The sequence below is a fragment of the Aptenodytes forsteri genome, unplaced genomic scaffold (genome assembly GCF_000699145.1).
Source record: "Aptenodytes forsteri isolate BGI_AS27 unplaced genomic scaffold, ASM69914v1 Scaffold208, whole genome shotgun sequence".
In the NCBI taxonomy this organism is placed as follows: domain Eukaryota; kingdom Metazoa; phylum Chordata; class Aves; order Sphenisciformes; family Spheniscidae; genus Aptenodytes; species Aptenodytes forsteri.
In genome coordinates, this window is record NW_008794963.1 from 1,801,500 (window position 1) to 1,827,372 (window position 25,873).

At 37.6% G+C, this 25,873-nt stretch overlaps 2 protein-coding genes across 2 annotated transcripts in view; one reads left to right on the forward strand and one right to left on the reverse strand.

Annotated features, from left to right (window-relative positions):
* RBM12B (RNA binding motif protein 12B) overlaps positions 1-379 on the reverse strand; it is a 7,052-nt gene extending 6,673 nt beyond the window's left edge. The window contains exon 1 of the mRNA XM_009275462.2: positions 293-379. The gene's annotated coding sequence lies outside the window, so the exon portion shown is untranslated. The remainder of the gene's footprint in view (positions 1-292) is intronic.
* A 6,716-nt stretch (positions 380-7,095) lies between these two features.
* The window catches only part of TMEM67 (transmembrane protein 67), a 30,489-nt gene continuing 11,711 nt past the window's right edge, over positions 7,096-25,873 (forward strand). Inside the window, exons 1-16 of the mRNA XM_009275463.1 lie at positions 7,096-7,176; positions 8,649-8,742; positions 10,217-10,316; positions 10,764-10,833; positions 10,938-11,012; positions 12,248-12,310; positions 14,724-14,878; positions 14,998-15,106; positions 16,715-16,801; positions 18,794-18,859; positions 21,063-21,219; positions 21,606-21,729; positions 22,912-23,017; positions 24,997-25,053; positions 25,149-25,247; positions 25,736-25,834. Of these exons, the coding sequence (XP_009273738.1) occupies positions 7,120-7,176; positions 8,649-8,742; positions 10,217-10,316; positions 10,764-10,833; positions 10,938-11,012; positions 12,248-12,310; positions 14,724-14,878; positions 14,998-15,106; positions 16,715-16,801; positions 18,794-18,859; positions 21,063-21,219; positions 21,606-21,729; positions 22,912-23,017; positions 24,997-25,053; positions 25,149-25,247; positions 25,736-25,834 (1,518 nt within the window). The 5' untranslated portion in view covers positions 7,096-7,119. The remainder of the gene's footprint in view (positions 7,177-8,648; positions 8,743-10,216; positions 10,317-10,763; positions 10,834-10,937; positions 11,013-12,247; positions 12,311-14,723; positions 14,879-14,997; positions 15,107-16,714; positions 16,802-18,793; positions 18,860-21,062; positions 21,220-21,605; positions 21,730-22,911; positions 23,018-24,996; positions 25,054-25,148; positions 25,248-25,735; positions 25,835-25,873) is intronic.

A 25,873-nucleotide genomic window follows, 5' to 3' on the forward strand; every position in this document is an offset into this window, starting at 1 on the left:
GGGGAGGCCGTCCCGCGCCAAAGGCGCTCTGGCCCCCCAGAGGCCGCTTGTGGTCCGACCCCGCGGAGAAGCCCGGCCTCCCCGCGGGACAGGGCTGAAGGGAGGCACCGGGGAGGGAACGGTGATGGGCAGCCAGGCGGCATGAGGAGGCCGCGGCCCGGGGCACCGCCGCGCAGCGGGTCTTCCGCGAGGGTTGGGCGGCCGAGAACCAGCTCACGGCGCGAACCCCGCGCCCTCGGTTACACGCAGCGCCCCAGGAAGCCGGGCGCTCTCCCTCACGCCATCCACCCACCGGACACGCCACTAGGACAGGCTCGGCGCCGAGCCCCGCTCCCCGCGCTTCCCGGCACAGCACCACCAAGATGGCGTCCTCCGTGGCTCCCCCCCCAACACTGAGGAGGGACTGAAGTGCGCCTGCGCGACCCCCCCTTCGCCCCTACGGCTGAACCCGCACGAATCCTTCCGGCCCGCTCTCGCCCCGCGGCCAGGCGCCGAGCGCGACCCAGCGCGCGCATGCTCCGAGCGCGCGGCGCCCCAGAACGCCGCCGGGAGGCGGAAAATGCCGCTTTCGTAACCCTCGCTTCTGCACCTGCGCATGCGCGGTCTCACGCCTGGTTCATGTCGGCACGCATGCGCGCCGCTTTGGCGCGCAGACGAGATCGGTGCTGGGGGGCTGAGGGGAGCCGCTCTGCCGCTAGTGCGCATGCGCCTTCGGCCCCGTGGCCGTCCCCGGGGCATCCCTGTAAACCCGGGGTTTACACAGGGGACAGCGTCACTGAGATCACCGTTGCTTTGGCGTGTTAAGCGTTGTCATCAGTCTCTCGTTTCCGTTAGTCCCAGTGCTCACCCAGCCGAGGAAGAGGGGCAGGGAGGAAGGCAGGTCCGGTGGGGCCCAGTGCTGACTGGCCTGGGCCTGTGGGTGCCTCAGGCACCGAGGAGGGGGTTTGCACCCACTGCTTCTCTTCCGATGGCTACAGACACGATTTATAACCTAACTCGGGGCTGGCTCGGGGCTGGGTTTGGGGAGGAAAGGCGGGCAGGGATGGAGGGCAGGAAGAGGAGGAGGAAAGGTGTGAGGCCGTGTACAGGGAAGGGGAGGCAGAGTACTTGGGTTGTGCAGGTGAGGTAGTTATTTTATCCTAGTGTTTATCCCACCTGCCTTTCCCTGTCTTTTATGTATTTTGCCCTGTATTTCTAGGTTTATTCTGTGCTTGTCTGCTCCATTTTCGACAGACAAAAATCTGTATTATTGACGGTAGATTCACCTCGTAACTCAGCCTTTAAAAACTTGTTGAACCCAGCAGAAGAAATCTGCTGAGGAATAAAGCATTTGGTGCAATAAGCATATAGGCTTCCAAGCAATGCTAATACAGAGAATCACAATAGTTAGGCGATTAGCACACCGGAAAGGGGCAGCAAGGAATAATTACAGTCCAGGACATGAAGTGCCCTGCGAAGTTTTGGTAACGCTTGAGGGAGTGTGAACAAGAGCATCCTGGCAGGTGAAAAAGCCAAAGGGGGTAACTGGGCTGTGCGTCCACCTATTCCTCGAGGCATTTGGTGTGCTTGCCCTGCTACCCGGTTCCTGTCGGGGGGAAATAACACACACCTATTACATTTGTATTATACATCGGGTAGCAGTTTTAGAGATGAGGTACCAGAAAGTGCAAACTAGACCTCTCTCTTCTCCCGACTGTTTTTCCCGCTGATCTCACCCAGCTCCACGTTCCACAACAAGCCAAACAAACCCCTCCTAACTTCACTGCTCTCTTTTCACCTGCTCCGCCCCTGCCGCTCCCCGGCCCGCTCGGGTTCCCCGAGTTCCCTGCCCCTCCGTAGCCGATACCCTAAATCCTCCCCCGGGCTTGCGCCCCCCTCGCCCCGCCCGCCTTCCCTCCCAAAGACCTAAGTGGCCACGGCACAGCTTTGATACCTGTGCTCAGAGATACATCCCAGAGAAACGTCTGTAGACCGTTTTTTATAATCGTTCTTTTGTCAGGCATTTGTATGGTTACAGGTATTCACATTTTCACCAGTAAAATTCCGTAGTGCCCTGGATTTCTCTTCTCAAACACTTCCATAACTTGAAACCCTTTGTCAAAACGTGAATGTCCGAGATGTTAAGTGTCTGAGATCTTCAGGCTGTGTGCATACTAATCCAAGTCCCACGTGGGAACTTGGAGCATACACAATGCAGCTTGAGAGTACTAAATTGTGCATACTTCCAAGTCCCACGTGGGAACTTGGAGCATACACAATGCAGCTTGAGAGTACTAAATGAAAAATGTGGTAATACTTTAGGAGATAAGATGGTATGATAGTGTCCATCTTTTATATATACACAGTCCAAGAGAAGTGGGAGTTCAGTGTTGTGTGTACAGAAACAAATTTGTGACTAAGACCCAACAGCATCTCTCTTCAGAACTGGTACCTCAGTCAGACGCCGTGATCCGGATGGCTGTGTTCACAGCTGCTGCGTAAAAGCTGGTCACCTCTTCCTCCACCAGCATGGTATCTTAAAAGAGTAACCCCGTAGTCTACTTGCAGAAAAAATGCACTGTAATAGTTTTCAGACCCCCTGATAATGTGGGTGTCTAGATCCATAACTCCCTTTTAGGCTTGAATCTTCCTCTAACTCAAGGGCTTCAAGAAGAGATAATTTCCAGGGGGAAGTCAAGGATTTTTCTTTTTCCACAGCGTCTGAAGGGAGCAGTGTAGGTAGCTGCCAGTCAGTCTGCTGTTTGCGTCTTGTCTGAATTCCACTTGGGATTGCACAAGTCTGCCCATGCACTCCATGGCTAGCTCGTCACTGTGGATTCTGCTTTCAAGCAACATGTCTAAAAATTTAGGTATCATCACAGTGAATGTCACAACTCAAGTCTTTTCACCGATCTGATCCTATTGGGCTTTTTCTTCTTTGTAGTTAAGTATGAATGGTTGATCATTTTGACTAATGTTGTTTCTGTAAAACTGGTCTCATGAGGATGTATTTTAAGGTTATAAAACTTTTCACAGAATTTTACATGATTTTTATATGCACAGTTCAATAAGCATAAATAATAATAAGTACCATTTATTAGTACATAGAATCAATTTTGGTTTGTAGTATGTGTTTAAAAGTACAGAGAGAGGTCCATGATAGTGAGACTGAAAAAGTTTCTGGGAAAAAAGTTATTGAGCACTAGCAGATGTGCACTATGATGTGCCATGAAAGTAGTGTTTACTTTAATTTCATACTAAATGTTAACTATGTTCTGTTATTCACTGAAAACCATTAATATAAAGCTTGATCCCCATGCACAATTTTAAAAGCTTTGAGTTTAAAATAACTTTACAAACTACAGTTATATTTTGAAAAACCTTTGCATATAAGCATTTTGTTTTTAGGACTGACTTCCTGTTCAAAGGATAAAAACTATATAAACATATAATGCTGGTGGTGTACAGAGGATGGGCTAAGGATGGCAGTGTGGCAAGATTTAGAGGGAGAGATTATATCTGTTATTAGACCAACTGATATAGTTTAAAAAAAACCCACAAAAACACAAGCTCTGGCTTCCTGTTCCCCCCGGTATATCAGTCAGCCTACTAACATTTTCCTAAAACATCTTTGTACAAACTGTAACATGAACATTTTTTAAAACGCAAGGTGATTTTCATGCACATGTCACTCAGATGGTTTATTTGTCTATCTAATAATCTATATTGATCTCTTGAGAACAATAGCAGTTGTCCTTAGTATTCTGTGAAAAAAAATCAGTTTTATATAGACTAAAAGTGCATTTGTTTTTGGGGTTTTTTTCCAGGTAGTTCATGTGTATGTCAGCCAGGATACAGAATGGTTTCTAGTAATGGTGGGTCCTCCGTTATTTGTGAAAAATGCCCAGAAAATATGGTGAGTATTGAACTTTTCATACTCTGCCATAATAATAATAATGCTTTTTTAAATTTTAAATTTCCTCCTGATTGCAAGTTATTTTTCATTAATTTAAAATTATTTTGCATAATAGTCTTTGGGAATTTTTAAGACTGTGCTTATAGGTAGTAATTTTTTTCTCTTTAGAAGTGTTTATTACTGTTATTTTGCAGGCATTTTTTCATTATAAATTTGACCCCACAGACAAAGTAAGAGTATTTTAAATGTTTAATTTCCTTCCACTGCTTTTCTTTTCTGCTTCATGTTATGTTATCCTTGCCCAGAGACCACTGTTTTATAGAATGCCAAAGACGCTTTTCAGCTCAGAGGTATCTTATTTGTTTATTTATATAAATCCTATTATTGTAATATTTAGCCTGTATCTTCATACTGATATGTATGTATGTATGATACTTTATCTTTTTACTTCAAAATGAGCTGCTGCTATTACGTTACTTTAATTATATATATATATCTTTGTCATTTGGTCAGTTCTTTCTACCTTTCTTGGCAAATTAAGCTGTAATTTTGGTTCATATTCACAGCATTGAGCCAGAGGCACCAGGCTTAACCAGCTTTTTCCCGCTACAGTAAATAGAGAAATAATTTTTCTCCAGCAAAAACAACTTTTCAGGTTGAGAGCCTTCCTGAATACTTCTTTCTCTCCAATAACTGTAGAAGAACTCTCAAGAGACCAGCTTAGTTGCTTAAGTTAGGTGTTTAATGGCTAACGGGTAATGTAAGTAATTTCCCTCTTCTTTCCATCTTCTTGCTGCGTTAGACAAAGACATTGACAAATATCCATTGATGTTTTGATCATTCTGCTGTTTCTTTCTCTTTCCTGTAATGGTGGCATTCATCTTTGATCCTATGGCAGGGTTTATGCAAAGATAAAATGATGGTAGTGGAGAAGGGAATAACATCTGTATCACCTGAGGATGAGCAGTTCTCTTCCATTTCCTCATTGGTTTTAATTAGTAGTGCAGCTACTTCGTGATAGAACATAAGTGTGGATGTGAACTATTTGAGTACGTGCAAAATTCCATGCAGTTATAGAAGCTGCTTGGCTTAAGACTCCTCCATTTCCATTACTTCTGTATAGTTATAGGCACATAGGTCTATTTATGCAGTTATGTTTATCCATTATTTTTTTTCAGTGTAGAACCTCTGTATCTTTTTTAAACCTTACACTTTCAGTGAACTCGTAACTTCATTAAAGGGTGTTAGCTAATGGGTTCAAAAACTTAAGAACACGTTTTTTAGTCTGTGTCTGCATAGGAATTACTTTTGCCACATTGTTTAGCCTTTTTTTATCTTTAAAAGCTTCATGAATGTTACCAATGTCGTGTCTGAACACATTTTCTAGTAAATAACAGCTGGATCAGGCATTCTTCATAGATATTTGGTGATGTCTATATTTTTAAAATTACAGTAGTTTTACATTTTATTTTAGAGCGGAGTTACTCAAGATGGGTGGAATTGTATTACTTGCCCTAAAGGCCTAACTTCAGAAGGAAAATGTAAATGCCTCAATAATGAAATATTAGGTAAGTGTCTGAGATCTTCAGGCTGTGTGCATACTAATCTAAGTCCCACGTGGGAACTTGGAGCATACACAATGCAGCTTGAGAGTACTAAATGAAAAATACAGGTGGTAATACTTTAGGAGATAAGATGGTATGATAGTGTCCATCTTTTATAAATACACAGTCCAAGAGAAGTGGGAGTTCAGTGTTGTGTGTACAGAAACAAATTTGTGACTAAGACCCAACAGCATCTCTCTTCAGAACTGGTACCTCAGTCAGACGCCGTGATCCGGATGGCTGTGTTCACAGCTGCTGCGTAAAAGCTGGTCACCTCTTCCTCCACCAGCATGGTATCTTAAAAGAGTAACCCCGTAGTCTACTTGCAGAAAAAATGCACTGTAATAGTTTTCAGACCCCCTGATAATGTGGGTGTCTAGATCCATAACTCCCTTTTAGGCTTGAATCTTCCTCTAACTCAAGGGCTTCAAGAAGAGATAATTTCCAGGGGGAAGTCAAGGATTTTTCTTTTTCCACAGCGTCTGAAGGGAGCAGTGTAGGTAGCTGCCAGTCAGTCTGCTGTTTGCGTCTTGTCTGAATTCCACTTGGGATTGCACAAGTCTGCCCATGCACTCCATGGCTAGCTCGTCACTGTGGATTCTGCTTTCAAGCAACATGTCTAAAAATTTAGGTATCATCACAGTGAATGTCACAACTCAAGTCTTTTCACCGATCTGATCCTATTGGGCTTTTTCTTCTTTGTAGTTAAGTATGAATGGTTGATCATTTTGACTAATGTTGTTTCTGTAAAACTGGTCTCATGAGGATGTATTTTAAGGTTATAAAACTTTTCACAGAATTTTACATGATTTTTATATGCACAGTTCAATAAGCATAAATAATAATAAGTACCATTTATTAGTACATAGAATCAATTTTGGTTTGTAGTATGTGTTTAAAAGTACAGAGAGAGGTCCATGATAGTGAGACTGAAAAAGTTTCTGGGAAAAAAGTTATTGAGCACTAGCAGATGTGCACTATGATGTGCCATGAAAGTAGTGTTTACTTTAATTTCATACTAAATGTTAACTATGTTCTGTTATTCACTGAAAACCATTAATATAAAGCTTGATCCCCATGCACAATTTTAAAAGCTTTGAGTTTAAAATAACTTTACAAACTACAGTTATATTTTGAAAAACCTTTGCATATAAGCATTTTGTTTTTAGGACTGACTTCCTGTTCAAAGGATAAAAACTATATAAACATATAATGCTGGTGGTGTACAGAGGATGGGCTAAGGATGGCAGTGTGGCAAGATTTAGAGGGAGAGATTATATCTGTTATTAGGCCAACTGATATAGTTTAAAAAAAACCCACAAAAACACAAGCTCTGGCTTCCTGTTCCCCCCGGTATATCAGTCAGCCTACTAACATTTTCCTAAAACATCTTTGTACAAACTGTAACATGAACATTTTTTAAAACGCAAGGTGATTTTCATGCACATGTCACTCAGATGGTTTATTTGTCTATCTAATAATCTATATTGATCTCTTGAGAACAATAGCAGTTGTCCTTAGTATTCTGTGAAAAAAAATCAGTTTTATATAGACTAAAAGTGCATTTGTTTTTGGGGTTTTTTTCCAGGTAGTTCATGTGTATGTCAGCCAGGATACAGAATGGTTTCTAGTAATGGTGGGTCCTCCGTTATTTGTGAAAAATGCCCAGAAAATATGGTGAGTATTGAACTTTTCATACTCTGCCATAATAATAATAATGCTTTTTTAAATTTTAAATTTCCTCCTGATTGCAAGTTATTTTTCATTAATTTAAAATTATTTTGCATAATAGTCTTTGGGAATTTTTAAGACTGTGCTTATAGGTAGTAATTTTTTTCTCTTTAGAAGTGTTTATTACTGTTATTTTGCAGGCATTTTTTCATTATAAATTTGACCCCACAGACAAAGTAAGAGTATTTTAAATGTTTAATTTCCTTCCACTGCTTTTCTTTTCTGCTTCATGTTATGTTATCCTTGCCCAGAGACCACTGTTTTATAGAATGCCAAAGACGCTTTTCAGCTCAGAGGTATCTTATTTGTTTATTTATATAAATCCTATTATTGTAATATTTAGCCTGTATCTTCATACTGATATGTATGTATGTATGATACTTTATCTTTTTACTTCAAAATGAGCTGCTGCTATTACGTTACTTTAATTATATATATATCTTTGTCATTTGGTCAGTTCTTTCTACCTTTCTTGGCAAATTAAGCTGTAATTTTGGTTCATATTCACAGCATTGAGCCAGAGGCACCAGGCTTAACCAGCTTTTTCCCGCTACAGTAAATAGAGAAATAATTTTTCTCCAGCAAAAACAACTTTTCAGGTTGAGAGCCTTCCTGAATACTTCTTTCTCTCCAATAACTGTAGAAGAACTCTCAAGAGACCAGCTTAGTTGCTTAAGTTAGGTGTTTAATGGCTAACGGGTAATGTAAGTAATTTCCCTCTTCTTTCCATCTTCTTGCTGCGTTAGACAAAGACATTGACAAATATCCATTGATGTTTTGATCATTCTGCTGTTTCTTTCTCTTTCCTGTAATGGTGGCATTCATCTTTGATCCTATGGCAGGGTTTATGCAAAGATAAAATGATGGTAGTGGAGAAGGGAATAACATCTGTATCACCTGAGGATGAGCAGTTCTCTTCCATTTCCTCATTGGTTTTAATTAGTAGTGCAGCTACTTCGTGATAGAACATAAGTGTGGATGTGAACTATTTGAGTACGTGCAAAATTCCATGCAGTTATAGAAGCTGCTTGGCTTAAGACTCCTCCATTTCCATTACTTCTGTATAGTTATAGGCACATAGGTCTATTTATGCAGTTATGTTTATCCATTATTTTTTTTCAGTGTAGAACCTCTGTATCTTTTTTAAACCTTACACTTTCAGTGAACTCGTAACTTCATTAAAGGGTGTTAGCTAATGGGTTCAAAAACTTAAGAACACGTTTTTTAGTCTGTGTCTGCATAGGAATTACTTTTGCCACATTGTTTAGCCTTTTTTTATCTTTAAAAGCTTCATGAATGTTACCAATGTCGTGTCTGAACACATTTTCTAGTAAATAACAGCTGGATCAGGCATTCTTCATAGATATTTGGTGATGTCTATATTTTTAAAATTACAGTAGTTTTACATTTTATTTTAGAGCGGAGTTACTCAAGATGGGTGGAATTGTATTACTTGCCCTAAAGGCCTAACTTCAGAAGGAAAATGTAAATGCCTCAATAATGAAATATTAGGTAAGAAATATATGCAAGTTATGAGATATTAGTGCTTATTTTAGATATTTGAGTTTATTAAGGCATGCTCTTCTGTTAAATAAGAAAGGAAATTTAACATATGTTTACATACCTAATGTAAAAATTCAACATTCCTCTTGATCTAACACCTCATTCCTGAACGACAGCAGATAAATCTCTACCAGTGTTCATTGCAATAAAAACTATAATGCAAACATTCAAAAAATGAATACTGGTGTATTACTTCCTTTAAGCTGGTTTGCACTGGGTGGAGGCATTAAAATTTGGATAAAAACAATGCCAATATAGACTAAGAAAAAACATTAAAATGTTTTGAAGGATATAACGTGTAGGTACTTCGCAGTACAAGAATTATACATATATGAGTAGGTGGAACAGAATAGCCTGAGCAAGCCAAGCAAACTACTATGCATTAATATCAGTGGATTTCATGCCTCCCTGAGACACATGCCTATATCTGTGATTTCCTGCGACGTGCTTCCCTATATCTGTTCCTCTTACTTGATGCTCTCTAATAGTTGCAGATGAATTTCGGTAAACACAGACAATTAATTTTACTATTAACTTTAGTGTCTGTGTTAACTATATTTTTGCTTATCTTGCATAGTAAAACACTAAGAGCAAAGTGTAAATTTCATCAAGGGTCTAAAACAAAAAAGCTCTTGGGAGCTCTAGTTTTCCGTATTATCAAAGACACAGGATGGAAAAGACTTACCGTGTGCCTGTAATTCTTTGAATAGGTATTACTAATGTCCGCTTTGGTTACATTTCTGAGAATCGCTATTTTCCAGATCATTAATTTAAAAGGAATCTGTAAAAGAGTGAATACCAAATCATCTCCCTTAAACTTTGTGAGAGTTACAAAATACATTCCAAGCCTTTATAGTAAAATATTGAGAGCAAAGCTGATTCTGTAATTTAACATGCAGAAGGAACATTAGTATTGTAATTCTTTTGATTCTCTTTGTATCTCTTTTTTTTTAATAATTAGACTTGAAATCTCTTGCCAAATGATTTAATGGCTGGAAGATACAGTTTTGAAACTTTTAATTTGTAACATTTGCATGAATCATTTCAGATGAAAATTAAAATTATTTTTTTCCAGTAATTTGTAAACTTGATATTTTGAGTTTTAGCTTTGCAGTGAAGCCTTGGTTTGAAATTTAGTTCAGAGTAAATAACAAAGGAACAGCAAAACTGGACATGAAATACTGCACTGCTCATTAAAACTAGACTGCATGTGTGTAGCTATAAACAATGCACATACACATATATGAACATGCATTTATAGTGGATGTTATTTGCAAGTTGTGCTCTTGATTTTTTTTTAAATAAAGTCGTTGCATTTATTTTAGATCTGCATAGACACTTTATTTTTTCACACTTTTCTTAACCTGCGTGACATACTGTGCATCATGCAATTTTATCACAGTTGCTTTTCTTTCCCACTTAGTGGAAAGAAGTATTGATGGCATTTTGCTTAATGAAGCATTGTGCATACATTGTAATGGAAGTGAGCAATCGTTCTCTGCTTCAGATGCGTCAGGAAATAAGTGAGTATTCTTTCCCTTTTGTGATGATAAATTTGAACATGTCATGTTCTGTTTAAATGGAATATTCTTGAGGAACAGTCTGTATCTTTGGGATGACAGTTTTAAAAGCAGTGAACTGGAAATCCTATACCCCGTATCAAACTCAACATGTTTTGTCTTCACTGAAGTCCTTTGTGACCAGTGGCTCGGTTTGATTGTTTATTGTGACTACAAGCGGGTGTTGGATTGGAAGCAGAAACAGAATTCTTATTTTGATAATTAACTATTTCATTTCTTTTCTGCTTCACTGACAGCAGAAACAAATCGGTAATGTCTATTGGATTTCAGTTCGAACTAGTGAAGATGCTGGCAGTGTTATCAGGCATACTATGTAATCAGCTTTCACTAAGTACTAAATCTCATACTTAACTACATTGTAAGTGCATTCTTCATGTTTGTGATCCATAGGTGTGTAAGATGTGAACAAACATTCATCAATGTAAGCAAGTCTTGTGACTGCAGCAGCCCAAACATTTTAGTAAGTAGAAGAATGCTTATTGTATTGCAGCTCAGAAAAAGAAAAGTTATGCTGACAAATGTATAAATTTCCATTTTTTTGTTTCTGTTTTTTTTTTTTTCCAGACTGGGGGATTATGTTTCAGTGCTAGTGACAGCTTACCCCCAAAAGGAGTTGCAACTGTTCGTTTTGGACAGCTAGTAAGTGTGTTTATCCTAAAACGTTTTCAAGCTAGCTCATTATTTACTTCCTGTAAGTCTTTTAAATTCCATTCCTGAAAAACAAAGGTGGTGGTTTCTTGTCTGATCACGGTGATTGCAAGGTAATTTGCATCAAGATAGAGTGTAGACATGTAGACCAGGCAAGCATTGTTCTAATGGAGTATGTTTAAGAAAATTCATGCCCTGTTGGAAACTGAAAAAGGGAAGTAATGTACATGAATTTAGTATCAAAACAAGTAGTTTGTGGTCTATTGTATTAATTGTATGTATTTAAAACACACAGTATATCACAAAAACGCGCTGAAGAGTTCATGAGAGCCTCTGGGTTTTTTTAATTTCTTTTTCTTTTTGCTATGTAAAATTGGTATTCATATTAAATATTTGAAAGAAGATATAAAGATTGAAAGGACATTTTTACTTGTTAGACGGTTAAAGCTGATAGAAGAAAGTGGACACCTATACAATTTGAGGTTGTGTATGAAATTGTTGAACTCCTTGAATTGGCTAATAATTGAAAATATGTTCTATTGAGAAGAATGAAGGTGTTTTCATTGTTTTAGCTAATGAACTTGTATTAGTTGTGAAATCTGTTCAAAGTTAGGACCATTTTCCATGTAGTTCTGAATTCAGGAAATGCTATGTGGCCAATAAATGTAGTTTGTTGTTAAATGAATTAAAGTTAAAGTCTACTGCTTGAAAGAAAGCAAAAAGCAGTCTTCAGCAAATATTGGTCTTGCTTTCTGAAAATGCAGTCTTCTAAATAATATTTTATTGAAAACGTCTTTTCAGTTGCTTACAGTATGTACAAAAGCTATGTTTAGTTCAAATATGAGTAGTTACAAAAAGCAGGTTGTGAAATAATTAATTTGGCAGATTTGGTCCTGAGCTAAATTTACCACCCAGCCAACACCTTACCCTTGAAATCGTTAGTACTTCCCTTGTGCGTTAAAGAAAACTTTGTCACAGAATCCGTATTCAAAAGTTAAATATTTCTGCTCTTGTTGTGTATATTTTGTCTAATTTAGTGAAGTGAAACAAATTATTGCATTATGGTTGTGTTTTGAACTGAGCTGGTTTGATTTAGACACTTACAAAGGACAGAAAGCTCTTAGAAAAAAAGAAGTAGCATCTTTTAGCTGACATAGTTTTCCAGACTGTTACGTTACGGATAAATTGTTCTGAACAAAGACAGTGAAGTGGTTCCTTATTTACAGGGTATAACACTGACATCAGCATGGTTTCTGAAAAACCTGCAATCCTCAGCCTCTGCCTGTTGGGTGAGTTTCATTAATGTTTGCAGTTTGCTTTTTTATACAGAAGCGATACTCTGTATAAAAGCATAGCACTTTAGTTTTTGGAAGTTAGCTTGCTTGTTTTTAAAGAACCGTATTTTGAGATGACAGTATGTAAGAAAGAAATATATATACAGAATGTTTAGAAAGGATATTGAGTGCTAGTCAGTGTTAATGCAAGTCTCCGGGGTTGGAATCTTCAGAAAGTGAATGGTGGTAAACAAAAGATCCTGCTGAACTGTTACTGAGTATATCCAGTAAGGGATCGCTCAGAAAATTACCTTCTTACATATTCAGTATTGATTTGCAGCTGGTCTTTACCTCGTATTTGGTTTCCAGTTAATCTTTCTGTTTTGTGATGGACAAGGATAGAGAAGGATAACCATAGAGCCATCCTTTTTAGCTTTGCTTTGATTTATGTATGCAGGTGTTATTTACCATTATATTGGTCTGGGTGGCAGTAACCATGGGTGGAAGAGTGGCTGCGGGAACAGAATCATGCATACTTGTGAAGGGGATATGCCTCTGCCTCCTTTTTACCAACACTGTTATCACACATCCTCATTTCCCTTCCGTATTTCTCTCCTCAAAATCAGATTTTAACTTCTTAGGCCCTACCTTTTCTCCCAATCTGTCACGACCCAAAGGGTTACCTGGCCTACGGGTGTATAAAGATCACAACAGTGGGTTTGCAGAATTCCATAATACACAAGCACACCGAGTCTTCATTTCCTACGTTTCTTTATTACAGATTACTACTAGTAAAGTGAGTATACTTATGATTAATAAAGCAAGTATATATGTATTACAATAGTAGCAGCAATCAATAGTAGCAGCAAGCGTATATTTCACTATTAGAAAATTATCACTAGTAAAGCAGCAAATACACTTATGATCAATTACCTATATGCGTGCCTATGTATATATATTAGTCAAAATAGTACCAGTACAGTGCTCACCAAACCGCTCCCAGAAGTGGGGCCTCAAAGTCAACGACAAAGTCTCACTTCGAAGATGATCCACGTCACAGAGTCTAGAGTCAGCCAGGTGTCCCCAGCGATGGTCCAATAACTTGCCTAGGAGAGCTCATAGAAAAGTTTGTGCAGAGGGAGTTCTCTCTGTGTGTGTGTGTGTGCATGAGAGAGAGAGAGAGAGAGACAGACAGGGACAAATTCACTCTCCATTTTGGGTAAAAAATAAGTCATTTTTGTATCGCAGAGACATAAGGGGCATAAGACAGCACCACCTGGAACAGCCGATAGATGATGATGTGTTATATTCTCTCAGACCAGTTTTTATTTTTCCAGACTGCTCTTCTGCTCTTTCAGCTAGAATAGCCATAGCAGTTGCCAATTCCTACTTTCTTAGAATGCTTTCCCTCTTTTCCATTTGAAAAGAGAAACATGAAAAAGTATTTTCCAGACTATTTTCACCTTTCCAGATGATAAGTTGCTGTTACAGCTCCTTGGTTTTGTGCTTATTGATGGTATCTCAGGTTGTCTCTGGTGTTTAGGTACCCACCTGCACTTCTCAAGGATGTTTCTGATTCGCAGGCTTAGTTCCCAGGCTAGCAGTTCCCAGGCTGGCAGGCATTCTCTCTGTTAGTATTTCAGCAGACTTCTGTTCAGTATTTTCCCAGATCACCTTTGTGGCTGCTCCCATCACCATCTCATACACACAGCTCTGAGATGTATTCTCCTACTTAACCCGTTCTTTCTTACAAACTGAGGCTATCCTCATCACTTACATAAGTTTATCCTGTTTGTCTACCTCAGCCTGCTCAGCTCTTCAGAGGTGCTGCCTGAGTGTAATGTGCAACTGCCAATCTGACCCACACAAAGGCAATAGGAGTTGGCAAGTTAATACTAGCGCAGTGATCACTGTGCACAGATGCCAGGCATCACTTCTGCCTATCACATGGCAGTGGTTTGTTTACCAAAATTGAACAATGGTATAAATACAACGTAGCTTAGGAACAGCAGAATAGAAAAACTGGAAAGAAGACATTTACCATACATGCAGCTATAGTTGTCAGTCTTAGATCTTTGATGGAGTCATCTTTGTCATACAGCCTAAGTGATGTTAAGCATTTTCATTCTTACTTTGTTTTCTAAATGCAGATTTTGACATTTCTGTCACATCATACCATCTAGCTGATGCAACTAAAATAAATGAAAAAGTGAGAGCATTGATTTCATGCTGCCATCTGCAGACCTATAAAAATATGGAACCTGCATAGCTGGAAGAAAATACTAGGTGTTGACAAAATGAAATCACTTTCAAGTAAAAATGAGGATTTAGGAGTGGCTTATTAAAGATAACATTAATTTAATGACTGCCTCACTGAAAGGAAGGGTAAATAAATACTTTTCTGTGTTCTTGTGTTTCTCCACTGCAGTTGTACTCCAATCTAACAGCATGCCAAGCTCTTGGAAATATGTGTGTAATGAATATGAACTCACTGAGTTCTTCAAGTACTGATGCCTGTGGTTTATTTCAGTATATTTATGTCAATACAGCAAGGCTAGGCATTGTTCATTCAATAGCCTTCTGGTAAGTTGCCTTTTCCATAACTTCAGTCTTTAATAGTGTTTTATCGAAATTGTTATTCTAAATGTTCTTTGATGCAAAACGTTATGTTTCTTTAGAAAAAACATTGTAATTGTTTTCAGGAGGCATAATCTTCCATGGCTATATTACGGTGATCAACCAGGATTAGCATCCCAAGTGCTTGAGGCAAATCATTTCCCTACAATCTTCAGTTTTAAAGGAACAGATAAGGTAGGTGTTGGGTAGTAGACATGGGGAAACAGACATTTTGAAGAGGACATAATCACATGAACAGGTTTAGATTCATTGCAGATGTGGCTCCACTAAACATAATTTTTAGGCAGTTAGTGTGACAAAACTCAGTGTGAGATCTTACAGAAGAGGAAGATGATATTTATGTAAAAAATCTCTAGGTAAGATGATTTTACTGACCTACACTCACTTGCTCACACGTTTATTTTGCTCACGCTCTCATACCCCCATTCTTATAACGCCAAGGTGTGCTTGCCTGAGTGGTCTGACCAGGATCAATTGTGTGTGACACAAGGAACAAGAGATGCCAGCTATTAAGTTCTCATTACGTCCCCAGCGTTCTTCTGGATTGGCAGTGATGAACTAGTAATTAGACAAATCTTTTATACCCCTTAGGAGTTAATAGTTGTTTTGGCATTGTTCTTTGCTTCAGAGTCTTGTTTCTTTCAGTCTCCATAAATCTGAAGCAAAGTTGGTCTTTTTCCCTTGTTTGAAATATATACATCCTTTTGTCAGTTTTCCTGGTGTGCTAATTGGAAAAAGAGGGGTATATGTGAGGTACTGTAACTTTGCTGCCATTCTCCTGGTGCCAAGGCACATGATCTTTTGCTGACAAGTTGTCTGTGCCATGGTTTTATCAGAACCCATTTCTCAGCTTTATTGCTGGGAATAATATTCTTCATTATTGCTATGCGGTGTTTAACCCTTTCCTTCTGTTGCTTCTGGTGCTTACACACACATTTCTATCCATACTTCATTTATATCAACCTTAATATCTCTGTTACAAATCTCTACAAGTTGAGTGGTATCAGTGATGGATTCAGTCTATTACTTCAGCCTTTTCCTGTTCCTACAGTGAATTAGGAAAAAAAAAAGAGGTGAGGAAAAACAATCATTTCAATGTTAACAAAGCCAGGTATCCATCCCTGAGAGGGATGGACTCCTTAAGTAGCTTGTTAACTGCCACAGTTCTAAGAAGGAATCAAACAGTAAAGCATTTTATTTTACAGATTTGTTGTAAAATTAGAATAACTGGAATGGTTTATTCAGGTTAAGCTAATCACAGAAAGTAAGTAGTGCTAGTGATAACCTGTTTGTCGATTATACTGCCAAATTTATGTTAAGTTTTCTTACTGACTCAGAAATAAAATAATATTTTTTTCAGCCATATTCTAAAAGGTTGTGTTTTAAATTAAACAACGTTGCAATGCAGCTTCTGTTTTAACAACTAAAATACTCGTTATTCTTCCTAAGACTGAAGGTCCTGGAAGCCCTCGAGATCTCAGCCTGTTAAACAGTAGAAATCTGCATAAACTTCTGATTAATTTAGAGCATGTCTACCTGTATAGAAGTTCCTTTGGAACTTCTTCCACGTCACCAATGAAGCTGTAGAATTGTAAAGTATGTTTTTTGAAAAAAGTAAACTGCCAAAACCAAGATTAAAAACATAAAATCAAAGCAGAAATCAAAATGAAGCGTTATGCTGAAAGTTTTAGGGAAGCATCAAACGGTGAGACAGCAGTCCCTAAAATGTGTATGTCCACTTTATGGCAGTTTCATTGTTTCTTTATCTTTTTTCATCATCAGGATGTAAAGCTGCAATTTATTGCAGCCTCATTTGATGCAGCAGGAAACTTTCTTAAGTGGCAAAATTTGGAAGGAGGCATCTTGCAGGTACATTTGATTTTAATTATCTTTTGTTGATACCATAACGTTCTGATTGCCTTTAGCCAAATTAAGACAAAAGCCAAGAGTTTGGTTACTACGGTAGTGACCGTTTGTAAGATAACCATAGAGCTAGACTAGGGAAAATAGCCCTTGATTCTTGCTCACGATGATCTCTACAAAATCAAAAATGTAAGTTCAGCAACATTGCCCTCATCCATTGGACCAATATAAACTTGGAACGTTGGAAAGCTCTGAAAAACAGCAGTAGTCATTTAGAACCAGCTATCTCTTTCTTCCATTCAGCATACAGTTACCCATGAACGTAATTTATTATTAGCCCTCTTTTTCTTGGTGAGAAAAGTATATTCTTTAGCTCTCAGTCCACATACATTTATAGAAAATTCTGGGAGTATGTCCCTATGGATGTTGTCACCTGTTTTCACACATTATGGGGATGCCAAGCAAATCAGTGATTATGTCACTATCAAGAGAGGTAGGAAAACTGATCTACCACCCCATTTTCTTTCAGTTCTCTTGGGATTTTTTGTATGTTAATTTCTTTTGGTTTTAATATAAAATATACACTTTGGCCAGCATCTGCCTGGCTTTTTCATAACAAAGTTATAAAAACTTGCTGGGAGGCTTTACGTAGAATTGGGGAACACTGGCTAGAGGATTCACAGTACTCTTGGACACTCTACGCTCAGATTTCAGTGGCACACGCACATTCTACTTCAGCAGTACCATGCTGTATAGGGTGTGAAAAACGCAAGGAAGAAGCAAGTGGAAAGCGCAATAGTAATTAGCCTAACAGCAGAAACTGGCAGCTACGAAACATGTTACAGAGTAGAATTTGTTTAGCAGTCCAGTGGTGATCTAGGCACTCTCAGCAATTCCCTAGGCTGGCAACAATAGCAAGAACAATTGGGAATTGTCTGTCCCCTTTTCTAGTCTCTTCATGTCACTCTTGGAGCACATCACTTCAAATGCTCCAGTATCTACAGAAGAGCAGCTGACATTAAGGATTTAGATAGTGACTGCTGTTTCTTTTGTTATTGTCTCAGGATGAACTGTCTTGCATCTGCCTCTCAAATTTTAAGGAAAACTAGTGTCTGAGCAAACAGGTTACTAAGCCAATTACTGTGCATAGAAAATGAGATATTCTGACATAGATTTTAAGGTTTATTGGGACACATTAATTTCCTAAATGCAGAGCTTTTAGTAGCTATCAAAAATCCATGGGAAAGGAATAGCTTTTCATTCAAAGCCTCTTTTAATGTAATAGATTGTGTGTGATGATAAGACATTGCAGTGCTAAAGCAACCTCAATGCATAATTTTAGCAATTCCCAGAATTTCAGTTGCACGCTAATAGAATTGTGTTTTATGTAAATTTAGACTTGATTTTCATTTTGGAAAGTGGCTATGCCCTCCCCTAAGTGCCGTGCTCATTTAGTTAGAATTTGGCCCGTTTTTCTGCCTTCTGCTTAGAATGACTTGGTCTTTGCAGAAAATGTAAAAGTTACACTGAAAAAGGAAAAAAAAAATCTGTTACTCGCCATGATAACTTTGATCCTTTGAGAATGCTAGCTTAAGAGAAAGGGGGCAATATGAATGTGGAGTTCTTTTCTTATGGGATTCTTGGATTTAGCAGAAGCCACTAATAAAGCTTGACGCAGCACAGTGCGTTGAACATTCAGTCCCCAGAAAGATTATTCTTGCCTGGTTGGATGCTGCTGTCCACAGATTTCAACTTCAGTGATGGAACTGAAAAATACTATGCAAGTAAGAATAAGCTAAAACAGAGTTTTAACACCAATATTAGTACAATAAATAATCGTGTTTACTCTTCAAAATCAATCCCTCTCTTCTTAAAAAATAGAACAAAATATCTTTTGTGAGAACTGTGAATACATAAACTGCTTGGGGTACTTGTGAATATTTCATGTGAGAAAATGATTCCTTTGAATTAACCTAATTATTATTATGTTTTGTTCAGCTTTGTCCTGATACCCAAACTAAATTGAATGCAGCTTATGCATTTGGAACAACTTACCAACAAAGTGTAAGTAAGAGATAAAATGCTATTCTAAATTTTGAATTAAGTTGCTTTGTATATCATCAGTAATTCAGTGCATATTGAAGGACCTCTGGAGTTTAGCCATAAGCTGCAACATGGACTTCTTTCTTGTGAAACCGTTGCTTATTTTAATTTTTTTATTATTGAGTGAAATAAATATATTTTTAAAAAATTATTTAACTATACATCACAAAACTTGTTTACTACATAGGATAATCAAAATAAATTGAACTGGCATTTGTATTAGTGAGGCTGCTGACTTATCAGTGGAAGAACACAATACCTGAATTCTGACAGTCATGTACTTTGTGTTGTAACTTCTAATGTTCCTGCCTCCATCTTTGGCCAGGTTTCATATGGAAAGAAAGCATATGCAATCGTGCCATGCCTATATGTTGTCCCCATTAACTCTTTAATCTGTTCCCTCATTTCAGTGGATTCAATAAAGAGACTGAAGGCAAGTTTTAATCGAACAGATGACTCATCAGAGGAAAGAGATTCTTTAGCTGTCTTAACTATGGGAAAAACTATTGGAGTTTTCACACCTTACTAAACACCAGGAAAGGGAGAAGGGGTAGAGCACTTGAGCTTGTGTATACTTAGATGCTAAATTTAGTCAGCCACAGACATGGTTCTGCCAGCAATAAAGCTTCATTAATTTTTGTCACGTGTTAAATGGGAAGGTGGTAGTCTCTTTGGAGGGGTGGAGAAATAACATCTTTATTTTTATAAAACTATATGTGTGCGCAGCATCTAATACCTATATATCCATTAATATTATTTATTAACTCATCTACGTTCAAAACCATTCCCCACATTATGTGTTGCAGTGTAAAAATATATAAACTCTGGCTGCTATTTGGGTGGTGTGAAAGTCTTGTAGCGTAATAGCTGTCAAAGCTTTAGTCCTTAAAAACTAAAGTGTTTACCAAATAATTTTGACAGATCTTTGTTAAATATTTTTACTCTTCCATATTGTTTAATGTTGTTTAATCCATATTTCAGTAGAATGGAAACTTATTTCCTATTTAGGATCATTGAACTGGTCGAGTATGGTTATTCTTTTTTTTTGTACTTTTTAAAATCTTATGTATTTGATACATTACGTTTGTAGAACCTGTTGTTAAGTATTAACAACAGTTAATATTACTGGATTTAAATACAAATACCAATAAATATTAACTTACTGAGTATTTTTAATGTACTTATTTTCATGGATTGTATGCATCACTTTTTTTTTCCTACAGCTTTGGAGAAAACATTGTGGACGTGTTATATGAGTATTTAAAGACTGCATTGTTGTTCACATATGCAGAAAACTAACTACTTTCACATTTAATTTCTTCACACAATCACAGAATGGTTGAGGTAGGCAGGGTCCTCTGGAGGTAGGTCATCTTCTCCAACCCCCTACTCAAGCAGGACCACCTAGAGCAGGTTGCCCAGGACTGTGTCCAGACGACTTTTGAATATCTCCAAGGAGTGAGACTCCATAACCTCTTTGGGCAACCTGTGCCAGTGCTTGGTCACCCTCACAGTGAAGAAGTGTTTCCTGATGCTCAGAGGGAACCTCCTATTTCAGTTTGTGCGCATTGCCTCTGGTCCTGTCACTGGGCACCACTGAAAAGAGCCTGGCACTGTCTTGTACACCCTCCCTTCAGATATTTGTACACATTGATAAGATCCGCCCTGAGCCTTCTCATCTCCAGGGAAAACAGTCCTAGCTTTCTCAGCCTTTCCTCATAGGAGAGATGTTCTAGTCCCTTTATCATCTTAGTGGCCTGCGCTGGACTATATCAGGTCGCTCCATTTCTCTCTTGCACTGGTGAGCCCAGAACCAGACACAGTACTCCATGACTTCAGCGTTTGTTTCTTGACTTCAGTGTTTATGCTGGTTTAAATTTTATGTTTGTGAAATTTGCTAGGATATTTTTTCCTAATCTGTTGAAAAATGTTAGCAAAGCTTCATTCTCCGCATTAGTCATTCTAGTCAATTGCAAGTCATTTCCAAGAGGTTTGTATAAAAACATTAATGCTTTGTAATTGCTTGCAAATAGCTGGAATGCCTTGTCTTTTGCAAAGAAATGGGACAGATTCCACAATAATTTTGTAGGGGAGGAATCCACAACTTGATAAAATCATTAAATGGCTAAAGTGATCTTTTTATTTTAATGTTTTTTTCTTGTAGTGCAAAATTTCAGTTTCCAAGATTTTATTGGATTTTGCTAATCCAATCTTTTATGACCTATTCCTTGAATATAATGGTGACAATGGACAACAATATCTTTGGGCCGTGCCAGTTTTAAACTTGAATCTTCAATACAGTGAAATGTTTGTTAATCAAGGTAAGACTGTCATAGTAACATTTCCGTGAATTTAAACTGAATAACTTCAAATAGAAAGAATTTGTATTAATTACTGTTACTGAGTTGTTTTTAAAGATACCACAACCCACCATAAGTTGTTTCTGTTTTAAGAATTTAATATTTTGTGGGCAAGTTCTGATAGTGTTAAATGCAGGCTTTGGTTGCATATACCAGCCCAATCAATAATATGCGCAAATAAAGTAATCTAATTTCATTATGTATTTAAGTTGAAAATAAATAATTTTGTGTCCTGAACACAGTTATATGTATCGTACAGTTATATGTATCATTTCTAGTAGATTTCATTCTTTTTGTGTGTTGAATTAGTTTTTTAAATATTATGTGACTGTCATGTTTTTTCAAAGGCAGTAATATGAACAACTGGCTTTTGACTCGTCGATTTTTTTTGGTGGATACGCTAAGTGGAAAAGAGAATGACTTGGGAAAACTGCCAAGAGTAATACGAATTGCTAGCAAAATAACAATAAGGTGATTAATTGCATATAATATATAGTCCATAGAAAATAAAGCCCATTTTGTGCAGTCTGCATTTTATTGTCTTAAAAGAAAGTTGTTTTATTATGTTGTTTTTAATATGTCCTGTGCTGGTTTTTCCATTGCATACTTGGAAATAGCAAGAGTTTCCATAGGTTGTTCTGATGAGTGAGTGAGAAAACGTAACATTGACTTGTGGGCGTTAAAATTACTGTGATTACTTTCCAGGTAAGATGGATCAGACTATGTATGCATAATGCAAGTTAGCAGGCATTCAGTCACCTCTTAGAAGCAGGTGTCATTTGGAAAGACCTAAAACCTCCTCTGTTAATTCTTTTTCAATGTCTATGTTACTGACTATACAAGGGTGCAATTTCATACTCCATATTCTTTTTTGCCGTGTTTTTACAAACTGTTGCCTATTCTGTTGGACAATCCAGAATAGGCTTGTAGTCATTTAACTGAAATTATGAGACTGCCTGTTAGGGTCGTTACTGATAGTTCATCTCAACTGGAATATGTTTTGGAAGAACCTTTTTTTCTCCTTCTTTATGTAATGTCTTCCTCTGAGATGACTGTCCAAAATTTGGGATCTCCCTTTTCCTTCAGCTCTTCTTCACAACTTATTAGTTAAAAAGATTGCTGAGTAGCACTGAATACTGATCCATACAAGTAATCATCTTGAAGATTAATTTAATGTACTAACTCCATTTGCTGAGACTTACATATTACATTATTTCAAAAAATAAGGATTAGCCTACGTATGTTAGGAGAACCCCCTTTCACCCCCCCTTGGAAAAAAGGATAATGCCAGACATTCAAAATAAATCTAGAAAAGGTCATTCTGTAATGTTTTGAGAAAAGTTACCTTTGGAATTGACTTCAGTTGCAGCTATCATAATGTGAGCAGTAGGTAAAGATTGATTCAGGTATTTTCTCACAAATAAGCAGTCCTTCCCAGCTTTTTTCTTTTTATATATTTGTGTACATGCCTTTGTACACTGCTTGCTTTTAAAATGTGAATTGCCATGTCATTGGGTTTGAAACTCACATTTTATTGATCAGGTTGTTCTGTTCATTTAGTATTTTCTTATTAGTACAAGTTTCAATCAATACTTTCCAAGCAACTCATCCATTTTCTGTATTAAAAATAATACTCTGTTTGTATTTCTGCAGTATTCGTCTGGTATCCCATACTCAGAGAGGAACTATCTACCCTCCTCTACTTACTATTGCTTACACAGATGTGCTTGTCCAAAACCCTGAAACCCAGAGTGTGATGGTGAGATCTTTGTGCTATCTTAATTGACCTGATCTGTTAATCATACTTTTAGTTCTGTTGGAATGCCAGTTGAGTGAACATTTTAGGGGGGTTTGTAAAAATCTAATAAGCAGTTTCTAGTTCTGCTCAGTTTTGAAGTTGCAAGTTTTCACTAAAATGTAAAGCTTTTAAAACAAAGCAGGTAAAAGTATTTTCTTTTTAATTTATCTTGAGTCTTTTTTAACTTAAAGTATTAGAATTTTACAATTGGTTGTGTAATGCTAAATTAGGCTACAGTTCAGATAAAACTATACGCACAGAAAATAACAGGAAAAGTACTCTACGCAATGCACTGAAAGCAGCAATTTATGCAAGAAATTGAATAATTTTATTTAAAGCAATGCCTTAAGAGGAGGTTGTTATGACACAGACATTTCAGGTCACCTGTAGTTTAAGTTAAAATATTGGTAATGTATCTAAAACACCCTTAAGTGTTTTGTCTGCTGTGTATTATTTTACAGCGCATCTCTAAGCATTAACGTAAAATAATCCAAAAATCTGTACCCAGAGGGGTTGGAGACCAGTTTGGGGGATCTTCCTCTACTGAAAGCCACCACATTCTGCTGTAGCAGATGCAGAAGGGGCATTTCCTACTTGCCCTTTTGCCTGCCATGATGGGCAGCAGCTCAGATGTCCCATCCCTGTGCCTTGTTTGCTTGTTGGATCACACTGCTTAAAAAAGTGAAAATGTTGAGCTTAATATAGTAGAATAATCATTCTGCTATTACAAAAATTGTAATATTAATATTTTCTGCTTATCAACCTTCAACAGTTCAGGCTTCCAGTGTAGATAGACATCTAGCTAGAAATTTCTGGTGCTAGAACCATTCCTTGTGTTCCATATTAGCTGCATGAAAGAGACAGGGAATTAGAAAGATAGAAAAATTAGTCAGACACTTCTTCCCTGCCTAAATGATGTCTTTATTTAACCACAGAAACAGCACTGTTTTTAGAAAATAATTCATTCAAATGGCGATGGCAGGATCAATGGTTTTCAGTTTCTCTAATTTATGTTACACTATTTCACCCTTACATCTACATCTGATCTACTTAGGTGTTGTGAATTTTGTATGTCTTGTTGCATTTAACAAATTTTATGCAAGTAAAAGAATAGATTGAATTTCTTTCCGATTTCTATAAACACTGAGCTTCTAGTAACTGAGCATATTTAGACTTAAATCCAAGTGAGGTGATAGAATGAGCTCTGACAGGAACAAATGTTTTGGGAAGCCAAGGCAGGGGGGAGGAGGGATTGGTTTTGGGGAGTTTTGTCCTTTTTTTTAAACAGAATTAAAAATACTATTCATTATCATACTTGTGTTAACTTTAGTCTCGCAGTGACAAAGATTCAGGCCAGAATGTTATAAAACCAAGACAATTTTCTCTTCCTTGTACAAATCTTTCAGACCAAAGTCAAAATAGGTCTTAGGTCAGATAGATATTTAAACTAGAGGGAGCAATTTTGATGCTGCATGACAATTTTTGTCGTTCAAGCTGGAAAAAAAAAATTGGTGACTGAGCTATGCAAGAGCTCACTTTATGATTTTGCATATTGGTGTAATTACATTAAAGTTACTTTTAATCAACACTGATAAAAGGGCAAGTATCAAGCCTTTGGTGTCACCTTCCAGAAGGAAAAAAATTATGTGGATTTGAAAGGATTATAATTAGGTACGGCTAGTAACTTGCAGATAGCAGGGATCCATTCCCAGCATTACTGTTGGTAAAATCTGCACTAAGTGTAGCAGAGCACATGCTAGCCTAGCACTGTAGCACACCAGGTCAGATGTATACAGGAAAAGAAGGTATATGTTGTACTTGTATAGTAGCCCTAGATGGGAATTCCCACCAACTAAAAGTGTGAAAACTACCACTGTCTATAATGGTTGTAGTATTTCAGAATTTCTATGCATATTTACTTCCTGTATCTTAATATTCAGGTTTCCTTCTCAGTCAATTATGAGATGAATCAGTCAGAGGCTCAGATTCAGACTGATGTAAGTTGTATTGCTCTTTAATTTGTCAATACAGTGATTTACTTCTATTTTGTGGTTTTTAAAAATATCCGCAAATAATTTTTCATTCTCTTCAGATCACGTTGGGTGTGTTGGGTGGGCTTGCAGTGTTATGGTCCCTTCTCAAGACTGCAGGCTGGAAGAGGCGTACAGGAAGCTCTATAATTGACTTGCAGGTATAAACAGCTGGTAACTTAAAAAGGGACACGTCTTCCTCTCTTTAAGGAGACCTTTGCTATCGTTCCCTGTGATATAACTATTATGTTTCGTAAGGTAACTGAAATAATTTCTAGCCTAGCTTCATAGAACTGTGACCTGGACTTAGGCTCACTTGGGGAAGTAGGTTTTTTGCATTTTTTTGGATTCTGATGTTGTCATTTAGGAAATATTTTTGTTAAAAATAAAGGTATTTACAGAGCTATTCTGATCAATTGAGCGGCCTTAGTTTTCAGATCAGTTCTTCTTTGAACAAAGACTAGCATGTAGGAGTTTCAGATACTGAATATACCATAAATATATGACCATAGTAGAATAATTTTGTTCAAGGCTACTTTTCAGTACTAAAGTTTCCTGTTGTGTGAGCTGCATAACATTTTATATAAATGTACATATGCATTACTTAATTAGTTTTACAGATCTCTACAGTGTGTTTTTATAATTGCAGACGGTTTTGAAGTTCTTACTGTTTTATGCTGGAGACCTTGCCAATGTTTTCTTTGTCATCACAGTGGGCACAGGGATTTATTGGCTTGTGTTCTTCAAAGTAAGTATTTTTTTTTTTTTTTTTTTTTTTTTTTTTTTT